The sequence below is a fragment of the Cucumis melo genome, chromosome 7 (genome assembly GCF_025177605.1).
Source record: "Cucumis melo cultivar AY chromosome 7, USDA_Cmelo_AY_1.0, whole genome shotgun sequence".
NCBI classification, from domain to species: domain Eukaryota; kingdom Viridiplantae; phylum Streptophyta; class Magnoliopsida; order Cucurbitales; family Cucurbitaceae; genus Cucumis; species Cucumis melo.
Window position 1 is genome coordinate 24,051,509 of NC_066863.1, and position 16,319 is coordinate 24,067,827.

Consider the following 16,319-nt stretch of genomic DNA (forward strand, 5'->3'; position numbering starts at 1 on the left):
TATAAATATATTGTAGTAATGACGTCAACAATGATTTTTACTATGATTAAAAGTATTTTTGAATTTTTAGCTAAAATTAGAAATAAAAAGTTAAAGCTATTATTTTACTTTTGACTTGAATTTAAAAAAAATATATATCTTTAGAACTTTCCTATAAAACAGAAGAGAAATAGCAATCTAAGAGCTCTTTTTTACTAAAGCCAAAAAGTTTCTTAAAAAAAATGGTTACTTTGTTTACAATATTTGGTAGTACTTAATATATTTGTTTGTTGTCATTTAATCTATGGTAAATAATCCCTCAAAGGTAAATTGATAATTGATAAGGAATATATATGATCTTTATTCAAGTACTCTAAAATTGAGAAGATGAACGAAAGTTATGATCATAATATCAGCTAACTTTTTTCCAAATGATAATCAACTTCTATATATTATTTATCAATTATACATAATTGAATTAGTTGTCATATGAATAATGTTGATATCACAAAAAGATAATTGAGAGAAAAATCGAAGCATAGACAACTTGTTTCTTAAAGAAAATTGGTTGCATCCAGATCATCTAATTGGTTTGTTGCGTCGAGCATATAACATTAAAAAAAAATTGAACTAAAAAAAATAATGATCAAATTTAGGAAAAACTTAACAAAATTGAATAGTTGACATATATCAATAGGTCAAACATTGAGAAAGGTAACCAATTTGTGTAATAGAACTTGAGAAAAAGAAATATACATCTATTTTACTATTTGATAATTTAAAAATTATTAATCAATAAAATTAGTCAAATATTGCAACATGTAATATTAGCAAGAAATTAATAGAAATTGTGATGGAAAAAGGCATATATATTATATATATTATCAACTCCCTCTACTGGTTTATTAAATATTAACACATCAACCCTCTTTGATTTCATATTATTTTTAGAAGTTCTTCATATCAACCAATCTTTTCATTAATGATTTTGTTTGATTAATTAAAAGAAAATGACATATAATTTTGTCAACGAAACCTAACATCATTTTCAGTATTTCCATTAGGAACCAGCCTAAGTAAGGTGAGGTAGGGTTCAAGTGTTGTGTTGGTGATAAATACAAAATTAAATACTCAATTCATTGACCATTTCAAAATATAATACAATTTTATATACGGATTTCTCAAAAATATAACAAAGAAACAAAATAGAACAATTCTAAAAATAAAAAAAAAAAAATTCATAAGCCCATCATGGAAAATACCAAAAATGTCCCGTCAACAATGCGCGTAATATATTTGGTACACGATCGTTTAGATTTTGTTATTGTTTGGTACACGATCGTTTAGATTTGGTTATTGTTTGGTACACGATTGTTTAGATTTATTTTTTCAATTCTATTGTTTAATTTGGTTACACGATCGTTTAGATTTGAGGTAGCCAAATCTAAACGATTTTTTTTTTTCACGATTGTTTAGATTTGCGGCTACCCTAATCTAAACAACGTAAAAAAAGAAAAGAAGAAAGATGATGCAAGCACCGAACGAAAAAAAAGGAAAAAGAAGAAAGAAGAAAGACATGCACACAACGAAAAAAAGAAAAACAGTGAAAGACGATAGAAAGAAATCACATTTTGTTATTCAAATCTAAACGACGTATAAAAACAGATAAGAAAAAGAAAGAAAGATAGAAAGAAATCGCAACTAAAAAAGAAGAGTAAGGAAAGAAGACGATAGAAAATTGATGAAGAAAGATGGAATGACAAATCTATAATATCTAAAAAATGGTAACTCCACCAGCTTTGCTATTTGTACCGTAAATATTTTAGTAGTTTTTATATTTACGAAAGTTCTTCTTTATATTCAATAATTAAGATATAAAATTATAAATAAATAAAAAGTTACAATTAGAAGCGTCATATAGATAATTAAAGAATAGAAAAGTAAAGTTTGAGGTCGGCAAGAATAATCACACAAATATATTTGTTTGGAATATAATATAAGTTTTCAATAAAAACATATGTTGGTTTTTCTTAAAAGGCTTAATTAAATAGATTTAATGAGTAGTAAAAAAAAATACACTTTTTTAATTAGTTCTTGAAATTCAAAGTAAATGTAAACTAACAAAATATTAAAATTTCAATGAATGCTTTTGGATAATTTAATTTATTGAGTAATCACAATATTTTAATTCGGTTTGACAAACATCATAATAAATAAAAAGAAACATATTTTAATCTGTGAATTAAAATACTAATTTTAAGGTTTTTTTTTTTTTTTTTTTTTTTTGAAGAAACACTATAGTGATAAATCATTCAAAAATATAATGGTTTTAAAGGTATTAAATATTTTTATCGAAAATATTAATGATAGAAATGTGCTTAAATACTGAAGTGGAAGAACAACTCTAAATTTAAATGGTGATAAAAAGCATCCTCATTCATATTTGGAAAAAGAAGGGTTACTTATTGAATTCTCAGCCTCATTAGAATCGAAGTTCTATAGTAATAATATAAGCTACCGGAAGAAAAAAAGAGGTAAAAAAAGAACAAAGCTACGTCAACTATTTATAAATCTATCACCAAAATCATCCAACCATTCATCAACAAATATTTCTTCTTTTAAAATCTTACCAATAATGTATATGTTTAAATATTTATCTAATTAAGTTTAACTCAGAATAATAAATGTATTGTTTTTCTTTTAGATTTCTTTCCAAGTTCATGGACAAAAAAAGAAAGTTGAGACCTATAATGGTAGACAACCTATGGATAAAATTTTGAGAAAAAAAAATAAGTATTGAAATATGTTGAAGCTAAGCTATGTGATCCAAATTTGCATACATCATGGTTTAAACAAATCTTGGGATAAATTAGATTAAAGTACCAAATAATATGGGTTCACTTTTTCACTTTTTTTTTTTTCAATTAAATTTGATGTTATTGCAACCATGGGAAGTGGGGGTGGGGGTGGATGCTGCATTTTTTAAAGGATGACATCAATTTTACCTACTAACTTTATATATCTATATAATATATATATATATATATATATATATATATATATATTAACATTATTATATAGAATTAAAGAAGAGGGCAATTTTTCCTATTTAATTTGTTATGATTTGAAATAAATATAGGTTATCGTAGATTTTGAAGTCAAATATTTGATTTTCTTTTAGTATACCTTTTTTATGATAAAAAAATCAACTCTTTTTTTGTTTTCTTCAATTTTCCTTCTCAAACGCTTCAAATGACCAAGTAGTACAGATCCATATGTCGATCTCTTTTGCTTTACGTTTTTTTTTTTTTTTTTTTTTTTTTTTTTTTTTTTGTTTATATTTGAATGTCAATTCTTAAGACCTCAACTTTGCAAATTTTTTTTAATAGTTATGCATACCTCCTTAGGTAAGCTTATCTCTCAAGTACCTAATCGTGTTGGCTAGATTGTTTAACATGGTTTTTAACGTTTATATTTGTAACCGTATATTCATCTCTTTTATTTTGAGGGATTCTTGTAGATAATTTTAAAAGCGTTTTAGGTTCGATTTTGATCGATTTTGGCTGAAACGCATAAGGTTTCCATGTATTTGGCGGCTAGTATTCAAGAATTCCTGGTGTTAGAGAGTTAAGTTTTAATGATCAGGTAGGCTCAAGATGTTGATTTTGATGTGCTGTACGACTTATAAGTTATTGATTTTTGTGAGATTTTAATTGATTGTTTAGGATTTTCTTTTTCATATATTTTTTTTCTTCTTGCTTCTCAACTTTCAAAATGAAGCAAACATTAAAGTAGGTTCAAATTGGCATTTTAATGGTGTGTTTGTATGTTTGTTCATTCATATTGTGTATACTTATGATTGCATGTTTAATTTTAGATCTAAGTGATATAGATTGATTTTATTGCTACGTCAGAATAAATGACATAACTACGTTTTTCATAATGAACCTAAGTAATAGAAAAAGCAATAAAATTGGAACCTAGCTAGCAAGTTTATTTAGGCGTCCTAATCATTCTTCGGGCTTGATGCGGCTAGCTGAAGAACTTGTTGGTTAACTTAGGATTATTTGGATTATTCATGTTTCAACATTTGCGAATCAACCGATTAGGTTGTAAATTTAGATAATCTTTCTTAATCGTTCGATAAATCAATGAACCAATCCGTAAATAGTCCAATAATCCCTTAATCATCTTGGTAATCTTCTGCTATCCTTCTCTCTCATCGTCATCTTACTTTCACACACACTTTAATTTTGCATGTTTAGTAAAAATAACACAACCCCTTCCTCCTCTTTACTACTTAGAAATTTAACACGAGACTTTTTATTGGAGTAGTTTCTAGATCGGTGGTTTATAAATGTATTTGATTTTGAAAATTCTCGGCAAGTTGTTCCTATCAACGTTCAGATTCAAATTTTTCTATACCAAGTTAAAGTTTAATCAAAATGAGATTAAGATATTAAACACAAGAGGTAAGAATAACATATATATTGCAATATAGAAAGTTTTGTTAATGAAATTGAGAATAATTAAACACATCCAAGCAATATAATAAAATATTCAAGATAGTTAAACATTAATTAATCTAAATTTATAAGTAAACGAATAAGGTTGGCTAACATACACTAACTAATCGATAATTTCTCGTCATCACATAACTTCAAAACGCTACCATTTCAACCAAAGTGACTCGTCTATTATTACATAAACAAACCAAATTGTAACTAAAACTTAAAATGTAAAAAGGAAAAACTAGCATAGAAAGTCCATCGTCGTCGTTGTTATTATTATTATGAGAAGAATAAAAGATGGAATTGAAAAAAATAAAGAGATTATTTGATTGATAAAAATTAATTAAAAAGGGGACCATAGCAAATGGAGATTTTTATTTCTATTTTTTTAGTGGGCAAAAAATTGAAAGAGAAAAAAAAGCATATAAAAGATCCAAATGCCAAAAGGAAAAAGGAAATGTAAACCACAAAGTAGAGAGAAGGTTTTGAAATATTCGAGGTTGAAAATGAAGGCCACAAGTTGTACGGATTGAGACATCTTGTGAACCTTCCAGAGTCATGGGGGCCGCCGCGACTCAGCGCACCGCCGTCACTTCCGCCGCCGTCGCCCTTACCGCCTACCAACAATTTTTGCACTTCATTTATTCTTCTTCTTTTCATCAATAAAATATTCGTTTTTAAATCTTATCTAACTTTTTTTTTTCTTTTTAAGACTCACCTCTTTGATTTGACAATGATTTTGTTTTGTTTTGTTTAATTTTAATCAATCTTGGTTTGGATGTTTTTATAATATCTCGTTTGACTTTTTTTTTTCTTTTCCTTTTAATGAAATCCCAATTTCATTAATTTGAATAAAAGATTACAAATGGATAATAGAATAGTAAAGGAGAAAAGTACAGTAGATGAGGAATGTGGTACTTTTGAACAACTTGAGGAAACCGTGTCTTTAAATCATTTCAAGTGTTCATTCGTTATCTTTTCAAAAAAAAAAAAAAAGAAAAAAGAAGAAGAAGAAGAAGAAGAAGAAAAGTGATTTGTTCACCACTTTATTAATAGTATTAATGATGGAAATTCTATAAATATATATAATATGTTTTGAAAACAAAATTTACAATTATATTTTTAGTATAATAAAAAATGAGAGAATTAAAATCAACTTTAGGTCGCTAAATTATTTTTAGTTTGATTTATTGAGTATGATTGAGAAATATATCAGCAAGAAGTAGAACACTTTCCCACTTAATTATTTTTAGTTTCATTTATTACAATCTATCTTTCTTTTCTTTTTTTTTTTAACTTAATAAAATTCTACTTGCTTACTCATAATTTCTTAATAAAAAATTTCATACATCACAGCCAACTTCCAGTAGATTTAATGAAACGTTAGACAGTGAAAAGGTGACTAATCTTGGAAGGAAAAAAATGGTACCATAGGCTGAAAACAGTATATTTTCTTCTATTTTCAAAATTTGACTTGTATTCTAAAAACACTACCGATGTATAACATAACATAGAAACTAATAGGTAGAAGTGTATAATAAGTAATTCTAAAAAACCCAAAACCAAATAATTATCAAAAGAACGGTTAATATCTTTCCCACAAGTTTATCAAGGCTATGTACACTGAAGAAGTGGGTAGTATAGGAAAGTGAATTAACAAACTCATTTAATAAACTAGAGTTTCAAAGTACAGTTTGAAACCATTTTTTTAATCCAGATCCCAAATCGTAGGAATAATCAAACAACGCCTTCCTTGTCATTTGGATATTAATAGATGGCGAAGATGTGTAATTGTAAACAAACACGTACAAGACAGATGCAACAACAATCATCTCATGATAATGAAAACACCAAGATAACTTCACAAAATCTGACCCGATGTCACAAGAAATAATAATTTTGTATGGAAGAATGTCATAATGATCATAAGATGGGGGAGGGGAATAACCAGAAACCTTGGCATGTGTAAAATCAGCAGATGAGAATCATGAGAAACTGCTAGCTTGGTGGTTCATACAATTCGCTCCAACTCTCTTGCGTAACTGAGTGTTTGGTTGATAAGTTGAAGAGATGGTATTTCCTTGCATGGTGCAGATTCTTTCGCCTTCTGGAAATATACGACGCCATTCGTTATCTCCCACTCAGGATGCTCCTGCATTGGAACAACAGATTTTCATCAACATGCGCAATAAACATGGAGTAACTGGTGCAAACTCTCTTTTGGAAACTTGCTCCTAATCCTACCCTCATAAAGGTATATGTTTTCCAATTCAGTGAATAGTAAAATCAAATGCAACATTGTTTTTCTGAACGATTATGAAAATGTTACGAAGTGATTTTTGAACATCACAAGGATAATTTTAACTATTTCAATACCTCCTTGACGTAGTCCAAAAGTTCCTGGTCAGAGGAAAACAACAGCATTTGGCGTGCATCATTTATTGAAAGATAATCATATGCCTTCTCACTGCAACCGGCTATTTCATCTCTGGAAATGGCAGAAAAGGCATTAAGTATGAATGAAAACTAAGAGCAAAATATAACTGCCACTCGTCAGTGACCCCAAGTAAGAGAGAGAGTTTGCCCACACTTAGAATGCGGTGGGATTTATCAACTATCATTACTTCAGTTAGAGGCCATATTTAACAAGTTACCTTACAGTCTTTGCAAGGAGGTCCATGAAATAACCATAAGTTTCATGTGGCACAGTCTGTCGAGCACTCAACACACGGTTGTAAGCCCCTTCCATGAAGGATTGCTCCAGCTCCACAGCATGTTTAATGCATGGGTTCTCCAAAGCAGAGGTGGAAAGAAGTTCAAGTTCCGTATGGAATTCAGCAATTCTGTTCTGGACAAGAAGCCTCAAAAGGTTGAGACCCAAGATGGGATACTCCTGAGGGGATGGAGGAAGGCGGTTACTGCTCCAAGAAAACAAACTTTCATGAGAAAAAATTGTACCCAAAAGTTTAAAACTCATGTGTAAGTAATCTCAATGTGGCAATTCTGGTAAAATGCAAGATAGCCACAAGAAGCTCAGCCTAAAATTATATACATCAGTTTTTATCCTCAAGAGAACTCATAGAATACGTTTTCCTGATAAGTTAGGCTCCATTTGTTACTCTGCTGCAATTTGTAGACATTCAACCGTCTCACAAAGGCAGTTCAATTGAATTAAATTAACTCATTAACACGAAAGAAGAAAGATATTGAAATAGTGCCGAATACTGAATAACTAAAAGAATTGTAATGGCAAATAATATCAATATATAGCTTTTTTCATTAACGATATTTCACTTGAAGTCTATACTATTTTCCTCTTTATCTTACTACACCAATCCACAGATTCTTTTTCTTTCACAAAAGACAATACATGATTTAAGCAAAAGGGGCAACCAGACCGTAAAGAAACATTCTTGACCGTTTCTTCATTCTTGAGCATGAAAATTTATGGAACTTTTTTCAAAACAAAGGCAAAGACACTAATGGACCAAAGTATTTTCTCCCAAGCTTTAATGGGCCTTCGATGAGTTGAAGAAAAACAAAACAAAGGAACTAACTTAAGAATATAAAATACTACAAATTTTCATAACCAACCTCCCCACCCACCCACACACACACACACAACTTTTAAAAAATAAAAAACTTAAATCAAGAAAGCAATATATTAGCAATATATTATAATTATAACTTTAATAATTTAGATAGACTAGGAATTCAAATTTCAGTTTCATTCAGAAAAAGAAACATACCGAGCATCAGTATAGTAAGGCTTCAATTGGAAGAAATCTCTTTCAAATGCATCTTGATCTTCAACCTTCACACTAAGCAACACAGCATGCTCATATATATCCCCTGAAGACCGCAAGTAAACAAAAAAAATAAACGTATAAGATTTAGATTTAGAAAATGTCCATACAGAAAGGGGATAAAAAAACAAAAGTCCCATGCAGATGAAAGCTCTTTTGTACAGAAGATTCTGCATCAGAATATACAAATGTTTTTCCCATGATAGTGGTGCAATAGTAAGTAACCTAGTACAAGAGGAACCATAAATTCGCAAAAAAAATACTTATTTTTGCTTTTATTAGAAGGAAACAAGCATAAATTCCAAAGACGTGAAACTAAAAATGATACACTTTTCTTTAACTAAAAATGATACACTTTTCTTTAACTAAAAATGATGTCCTTATCAAATAGGGCCAAAATTATTTACTCATAACCAAGTAGAGTAGTGTATTTCTTGTGTTTCTCCAACTTTTATTTTTTAAAGACAAGGTTTCTCCAACTTTTATCAGATAGTTAATCAATTTCGTGAAATTCATATACCATATTTTGCACTGGTTATTCCTGAGTAAAATTGGTTCAATAGCTCAATAAAATGTTGACCAAGTGTTCATCAAGTATGATATTTGGCATCTCATTTCTACGTTGGGGAAATGGTACCACAGCTCCATTATAATCTAATCAGTGTAGATGAAAGATTTTCTTTTTTTAAAAAAAAAAGTTCAATTTAACTCAATCTAATAGCTTAAAGTTTTATAGTTCCTATGGTAGCTTATCACTCACAAATCATGAAACTGAATAACAATTAGCAAGTTCCACACAAGTATAATTATATGAGCATTAACCTGTTACTATGAACTATGAAGATACATAAACCATATTACGACATTCTCTTCAGCTGAGAAATTTCAAGATCCAGGAGACAGCAAATTTATAGACCAGAAAATAAAAGCTATAAAATTATGGCATAGAGTATGGAGTGACATTCTTACTAGCTATCGTCAATTCATGGACAGCATTGGGCGTATCTTCAAACAATGGTGGAAGACTTCTGAATCCAGTCAAATAAACCTATAAAAGGAAAATGAAAAAAAAAATCAGAAAACCCTAACTCCTCAAGAAAAGAAGAAAACGGGGTGAAACTAGAGTGAGGTAGTGAAGAGAGGAATAATTCGGAAAAAGATTAGGGTTCTGAAACAAAATAGGATTACCTTGAGCTGAGAGAGGAGATTGTTACAAGAATCGTAATCGTGTCTAACAAGAGCAGCTTTGAAGCGCTCGAAGTGCTGAGAGACCTCAGTTAGCTTCGGATCCATGACGATCTTCTTCTTCAATTTCCTCCTCTGAATCTGTTTGCTGAAATTGGAAATGGTCACCTTTGTTGCACTCTTTACTTGTTCTTCAAGAAGGAATTTCACTTTCTTTAGGGCTCCATTTTGGGCCGGATCCGACCCAATTCCCATACCCGCCTCGGCCCATTATTGTTTTATTATTAAAAAGATTTAAACAAAAATATCTAATTTGGCTACAAAAGTTTACAAATATCCTAAAATAACATTTTTTTTTTACTTAAATAAGAATTTACATATTTTTAAGACAATTTTATCCTTATAATTAACCTTAATTATATAGATAATTCGTAATTAATAAGTATTTTTTATTTTATTTACATTATATTTATCATTATTTTCTAAAATATAACTTCCTTAATTATGTTTTTAATTAATGTAAAATATTTACTATTCCATCGAAAAATGTTACCTTATATAATTGATTTTAAACTAGAATCAAATCATATATTTAATTATTTTATAATATATCTTTGAATATGTAAATATTTTTCAAAAATCTATTTCTTAATCAAATCATTTCCGCTTAATTTCTCATCTTCCGTCCGTCGCTTGCATCACCGCCTGCACATTATCCAATTTCTCTACCAATTTCGTTACATCCTCCGCCAAAAATCAATTGAATTTCTTCACCTATTCAATCTAGTTTCGTTATTTTGTTCATTTGCCTGCACATTATCTCAACATTTTCACCAATTCCATCCGTCGAAAATTAATTGAATTTCTTCACCAAATCCATCTGCCTGCACATTATCTCAATTTTTTTCGTCCTTTTATTCGCCTCATATATCTGATTAGTTGTCTTCCTCAATTCGTCATATTTTTCTATACTCCATTAAATCATAGTATTCCTAAAATGTTTAACATTTTATTCCCAAAGAATTGTTTTAGACATATACCACTAGATATAACAATTCATATATAACATTGTAGATTTCCTAGAACGTTTTAAACTTCTATTCCGTAATATTGCATTTAGATATATAACACTTGATATATATAATTTATATAAATATATGTTGACATACAGTTTCCAAAAAATATGATATATCGGTTCTATTATTTAGTGTATATATACCCTTCATATATACAATAATACATATAAATTGACTTACATTTGCCGAAAAATAGGATATGTTAAATTGATTTATGAATAATATATATGAAATAATACATTGTATATTTTACGAATGAAATGTTGTGTTTTCAATTTGTTAAATTGATTTATGTATTTTATTTCAAATATTTATATTATATGTAAAAAAATAATAAGATATGTTTGAAACAATAGTGATTATGTATGAAGGACAGAATATTAAATATAATAAATTGAAAAAATTTGATTAGTCCGCTAAAAGTGTATGGAAAAATATGGAAATAAAATAATTAAACTAAAAACTGAAATATGAATATTTCAAATAAAATTCTGAAACTTGTATCTTTTTCAGTTATGGTTGATACGTCTACGACGTCTACATTTAACGCGTCTTTTGAACTCTATTTTAGAAGAAATTCTAATCTTTTTTTGTCTACCAACTCTGTTTTACATTCGGTGGAAGGATGACAACTTTAATTTCTGTATTATTGAATATATGCAGTAGTATATTTGTAACAAATCACAGAACATAAACGTATTGTGTAGTAGTATATATGTACGAAATCAAAGAAAATACTAATCGAATCGAAAAAAAATAAAGAAAACAATAGGAAATATGAAGGAAAAAGAACTAAATTATATGTGTCACTAAATATATGTTATTGTATATATACAGATGTATATACTGATAACATCATTTGTGTATGTAGTAATATATAATGAAATTCAACTACAATTTACGTGTTATTGAATATATGCAGTAGTATATATGTAACAAATCATAGAACATAAATATGAATAAGATGTATATATATGATAAAACACATAATAGAAGTAGATTAAACAGTGGTATATAAATGTATATATTGTTTACGAAAACTTTACACTACAAGAGATGAGGGTACTCCCGACGCCAAAAACCGTTGGTGAAAATGAAAAGTACGTCGGAAAAGGATATCCCGACGTACCAAACGGCGTCGGAAAGAACGTCGGGAGAAAGGCGTCGGGAAAGCCTCTCCCGACGCCGAAATATGCGTCGGCATAGGCTGCGTCGGGAATACCTCATTCCCTATGCAGCCTATGCCGACGCGTATTTCGGCGTCGGGAAAAACCTCTTTTCCGACGTTTCTTTACGTCGGAAATTCCTTTTTTTTATATATATATTTTTAAATATTTTATTTCTACTTTTTTTCTTATAATATTTTACTCAAACATTCACAATAATGTTCGGATTGCTCAAAAAAATTTCCGACGTTTTGGATTAAATTAAAATAAATTAAGAAATATACAAACACATATTAAAAAAATATAATTAAAATGAATAATACGAATAAGTTCACTACAACAAAATATAGTTCTCAAAATAGAAAAAACATAAACATTAAGAAAAAGTCTCCCAACGAGATGCGTATGCCCGTTATTCTACACCTTCGGTCCTAAAAATGGTATAAAAATAACTAAGTTTAGTACATAATCATATATTGCAAAAGAATAATAGAGACATATACATACCGTAGAGCTAGGGATCATGTGGTGGTCCCTGTTGTGCATGAGTCAGTTCTTCTATCATCTTTTTCATACTTTCCATTTGTGAAGCTAATACTTGGTGATTTCTATCTTGTACTTTAATCTGTCCCAAAGCTTCATGAAGTTTAGCTCGTAATTCATTCTCTTTCAACTGCAGGATACCATAACTGCAGGATAGCCAAAACAAATCTTAACACACATATTACATTCAAAACATAAACTATAAATCCCCACCGCCCCCCCAATTCAATTTAACTATTAACCCCCTCCCCCTCCTCTCCAATTTCAATTTTCAATTCAACTATAAATCTCCCCCTCTCCCCAATTGAATTTTCAATTTAACTGTAAATCTCTCTCTCTCTCTCCCCCCCCCCCCCAAATTCAATTTAACTATTAACCCCCCTCCCCCCAATTTCAATTTTCAATTCAAATATAAACCCACCTCTCAATTCAATTTTCAATTTAACAATAAATCCCCTCCCCCAATTCAACCCCCATTCAATTTTCGTTTAACTATAAACTCTCCCCTCAATTCAATTTTCTAAATAACCCTAAACCCTAAACCATTCAAATTTCAATTCAACCACAAATTACACACATTCTATACAAAAATACATTTAACAAACAAAAATCTATTCCAAAAGAAAATCCTAAAATTATTTTCCTAAAAAAAAACCCTAAAACATAAATTTAAACTAAATAAATTTTAATTTTCCACTTACCTAAAGTGGCAGACGGCGACGAGGGACGGCGGCAGAACAACGGCGGAAGGGCGACGAAAACAGCGACGACTCTCGGCTTCTCCTCTCTTTTCCCCTCTCGTTTTGGTTCTGTAAAATACAGAACTGAAACAATTAAAAAGGGGATTTTCCGACGCATGCGGCGTCGGGAAATCCCCAAAAAAGCGTCGGGAAAAGGGGAATTCCCGACGCTCATTAAACGATTTTCCTGACGCTTAAGGCTGCGTCGGAAAAACCCCTATTCCCGATGCCGCTCCCGACGCACTGTGCACGGCGTTGGAAATAGTTCGTTTTTTAAAATTAATTTACCCTTTTCCTGACGAATACTTGCCGACGCCTTCGTGATGCGTCGGGAAAGAGTGTTTTCCCGACGCTTCTCTCGACGCGGTGTTGATGGCGTCGGGAAAGCCCTTATTTCCGACGTTCTTTATGCCGATGTCCTTTTCGGTGTCGGGAATGCTCCATTTTCTTGTAGTGTTACTAAACAAAAATATGAATAAGATGATCGGAACATGCGGTTATTGAATATATGCAGTAGTTTATAAATTAAGTAAGAAAAAATTATAGAACATGAGAAAAAAATCTGTGTATGTATTATTGAATATATGCAATAGTATATATGTAACAAATCACAAAACATAAATGTATTATTCAGTAGCATATGCGAAAAATCAAAATAGGAGGAACTTTACCATAATATATATTACGAAACGGAGGAAGAAAGAACAAATTTTTTAAGAAAAAAAATATATGTTACGAAATGGAAGAAGAAATAAAAAAATTTTTAAGGAAAAAAATATACTACGAAATGGAAGAATAAATAATATACGAAAAAAAAACTAAATGTATCACAAGAAGAAAATCGGAAGGGAAGAAGAAAGAACAAAATTTTTTTGTAATAGAAATCGGAGAAGAATGTCGACGTCGAAATTAATGATCGTAAGAAAATAATTTTTGGTTGAACATCAAACTGAAAATATTAATTTTGTAGAATAATTAAAAATATTATAATATTTATTTTGAAAAACTCTACTCCCACTTATCTTTATTTTGTGATGCAAAGGTAGGTGACAAAAGAAATCCATAAAATGAAATTTAGACTTGCATGCCTCGTTTAAGTAACAATTATTTTGTATTTTCCCCTCATTTTTTTGGAAAATGTTTTCCACTTTCTTGGTCCATATTTTTATCAATTTTGAGTATCTCTTATAATTCAATATAATTTTTCTAACATATTTAACCTACGTAAAATAAGTCAAAATTAACATTATTCAATTAGGATATAAAGAAAGTTTTTTTATTTAAAAAAACAATAAAAAGATATTTTCAATGAGAATTTTTTTAAAAAAATATTTATAAATATAGTAAAAAATTAAAATTTAGCAGTAATAAATCATGATAGATTTCTATATATGTCTATTAAGATACAATTAGACAGAGATCCTATTCTCATCTCTAACTTTCTTTATTTGTTATCTATTAAACTTTCAAAAGTTTTACCAAAATTCATGAATTTTAATTAAAAAGAACCTTAAGCTTTATGCATTTTTCTCAAAAAAAAAAAAAAAAAAACCAGTATTAATTTTCTTATTAACCCATGCTATTTAATGTAGTAAACTCTTTTTTAAATTACATTCGGGTGAGAAATTAGTATTTAGATAGTTAAAGCTTGCAACATTTCCAAAATTTTAAGGTTAAAAGATCGAACATTTATCTAGTTCGAGTTGTAATTTAATTTAATTTCTTTTAGTAATAATTTATACAACCTAACAAAGTTTAAAGGTTAAAATGAATTATATACAATAAATAAAGAGGAGATCTTTTCAATTACATGAAGTGTTAAAAAAATTATAAATATTTAAAAATTTAATTATTATATTCATATTCCAACGTGGTATCAAGAATGAATTAAACTTCATATAATAATATAAACTGACTGTAAAATAATATGTGTGTTAATTAATGACACTAAGAAGCTTCAACTTGTCTCGGTATGGGATAAGAAACATGGCATATTACTATATACCTCTCCATTTATCTTTCATTTCAATTGCTAAGGGCAGGTGGGGAAAAAAAATCCATAAAACTAAATTAAGGTACTTAATTATGCATTTTGATTTTTCTTCTTTTTTATTTTGTTTAAATTAAACTTATTTCTTCCCTATCTATATATCTAAATTATTATACTCAAATTGTGTCATAATCATAACATTTAAAAATCTGTATTAACTCTAATTAATACCATGGAACAATCTCAATATGATACCATGAACTACAAAGTCACGAGTCACAACATGCATGGTAGCAACACAATATTCCAAATTTTTCAATGTTTGATGGAAACATGACCTTAAATTTTCAAGGAGAGTTCAACAATATCGTTATCGTTAGTTTTAGATGGAAATCGTTAAAAATTTGTTTAAAAAATATCCAAAAGTTTCATAAATATACCTTTAAACTTAAAAAAGAAAAAAAAAAAATACTTTTATTGATCTAATGTTTACACTCAGTTTTTTAGTACAAAAAAAACTTAAAACATAAAATTTAAAATTTAAAATCCAAAATAAAAATTATTCTCTAAAATATACTAAAACAAATAAAAATTACAATTATCCATTAATACGATTTGAAGAATGAGTCGATTTCCTCTACTTTCCTTGATGATTTGTTTGTTTCTTTTAAGTTGTAATCGATTCATATAAAAAAAATCACACAAATAACCTATATTCATTTTTAAATTCATTCAAACTTTTTTTTCTTCAAGAAATTAAAATTTTGGCTACACTTTAATCAAATTAAAAATTTGATTAAAAAGGATAAGAACTCTACACCATGAAACAACTAAAATACAATAGGATAAACTATTGGCTCATGTATCGTGTTTTAAATAACACTACCGATGTTTTACTTTTCTCGATGTGAGATGGAAGCATCATCTTTCATCTCTAGTACTTAAAAGATTGGTGAAAAAATCCATATAATAAAATTTAGATAATTAATATTATCACTTCTTCTTCAAATGATTTTCATATTTTTCTTAAAATTTCAATAAACCATTGCTTACACCACACTTTTGTCAGCCATTATATGGAGATGTTTAGGGACACCGATTCCTCAAGGACCATTTGAATCCTTGTTTGAAAAGGCTCCCCACACCATAAAGATGCTTGGCTAAGGATAGAAACTAGAGAGGTTATCTCCTATCATTATGGTTGAAGAACTCATTGAAATTTTAGCCATAGAGTTCTAAAAATGCAAATGTTTTCATGTGGTTGAATAGAAGTTGAATTCAATTTTTTAAAGGTTAACAATACCTGGAATCAAAATAGAAAGA

General features: G+C 29.0%; 1 protein-coding gene across 2 annotated transcripts; it reads right to left on the reverse strand.

The window, feature by feature from the left end:
* Positions 1-6,224: 6,224 nt before the first annotated feature.
* On the reverse strand, positions 6,225-9,663 carry LOC103493070 (26S proteasome non-ATPase regulatory subunit 8 homolog A). Of its 2 annotated transcripts, none has more exons than XM_008453695.3 (6): positions 9,485-9,663; positions 9,266-9,344; positions 8,240-8,342; positions 7,145-7,408; positions 6,867-6,978; positions 6,225-6,642 (listed from the first exon to the last, which is right to left on the reverse strand). In XM_008453695.3, the coding sequence occupies exons 1-6, from the start codon at positions 9,587-9,589 to the stop codon at positions 6,502-6,504; spliced, it is 804 nt and encodes a 267-aa protein (XP_008451917.2). In that variant the 5' UTR covers positions 9,590-9,663; the 3' UTR covers positions 6,225-6,501. The 2 variants fall into 2 exon arrangements, with proteins under 2 accessions (XP_008451917.2, XP_050943063.1); XM_051087106.1 differs by having other exon boundaries at positions 6,225-6,639; positions 9,485-9,654.
* Between the last annotated feature and the right edge of the window lie 6,656 nt (positions 9,664-16,319).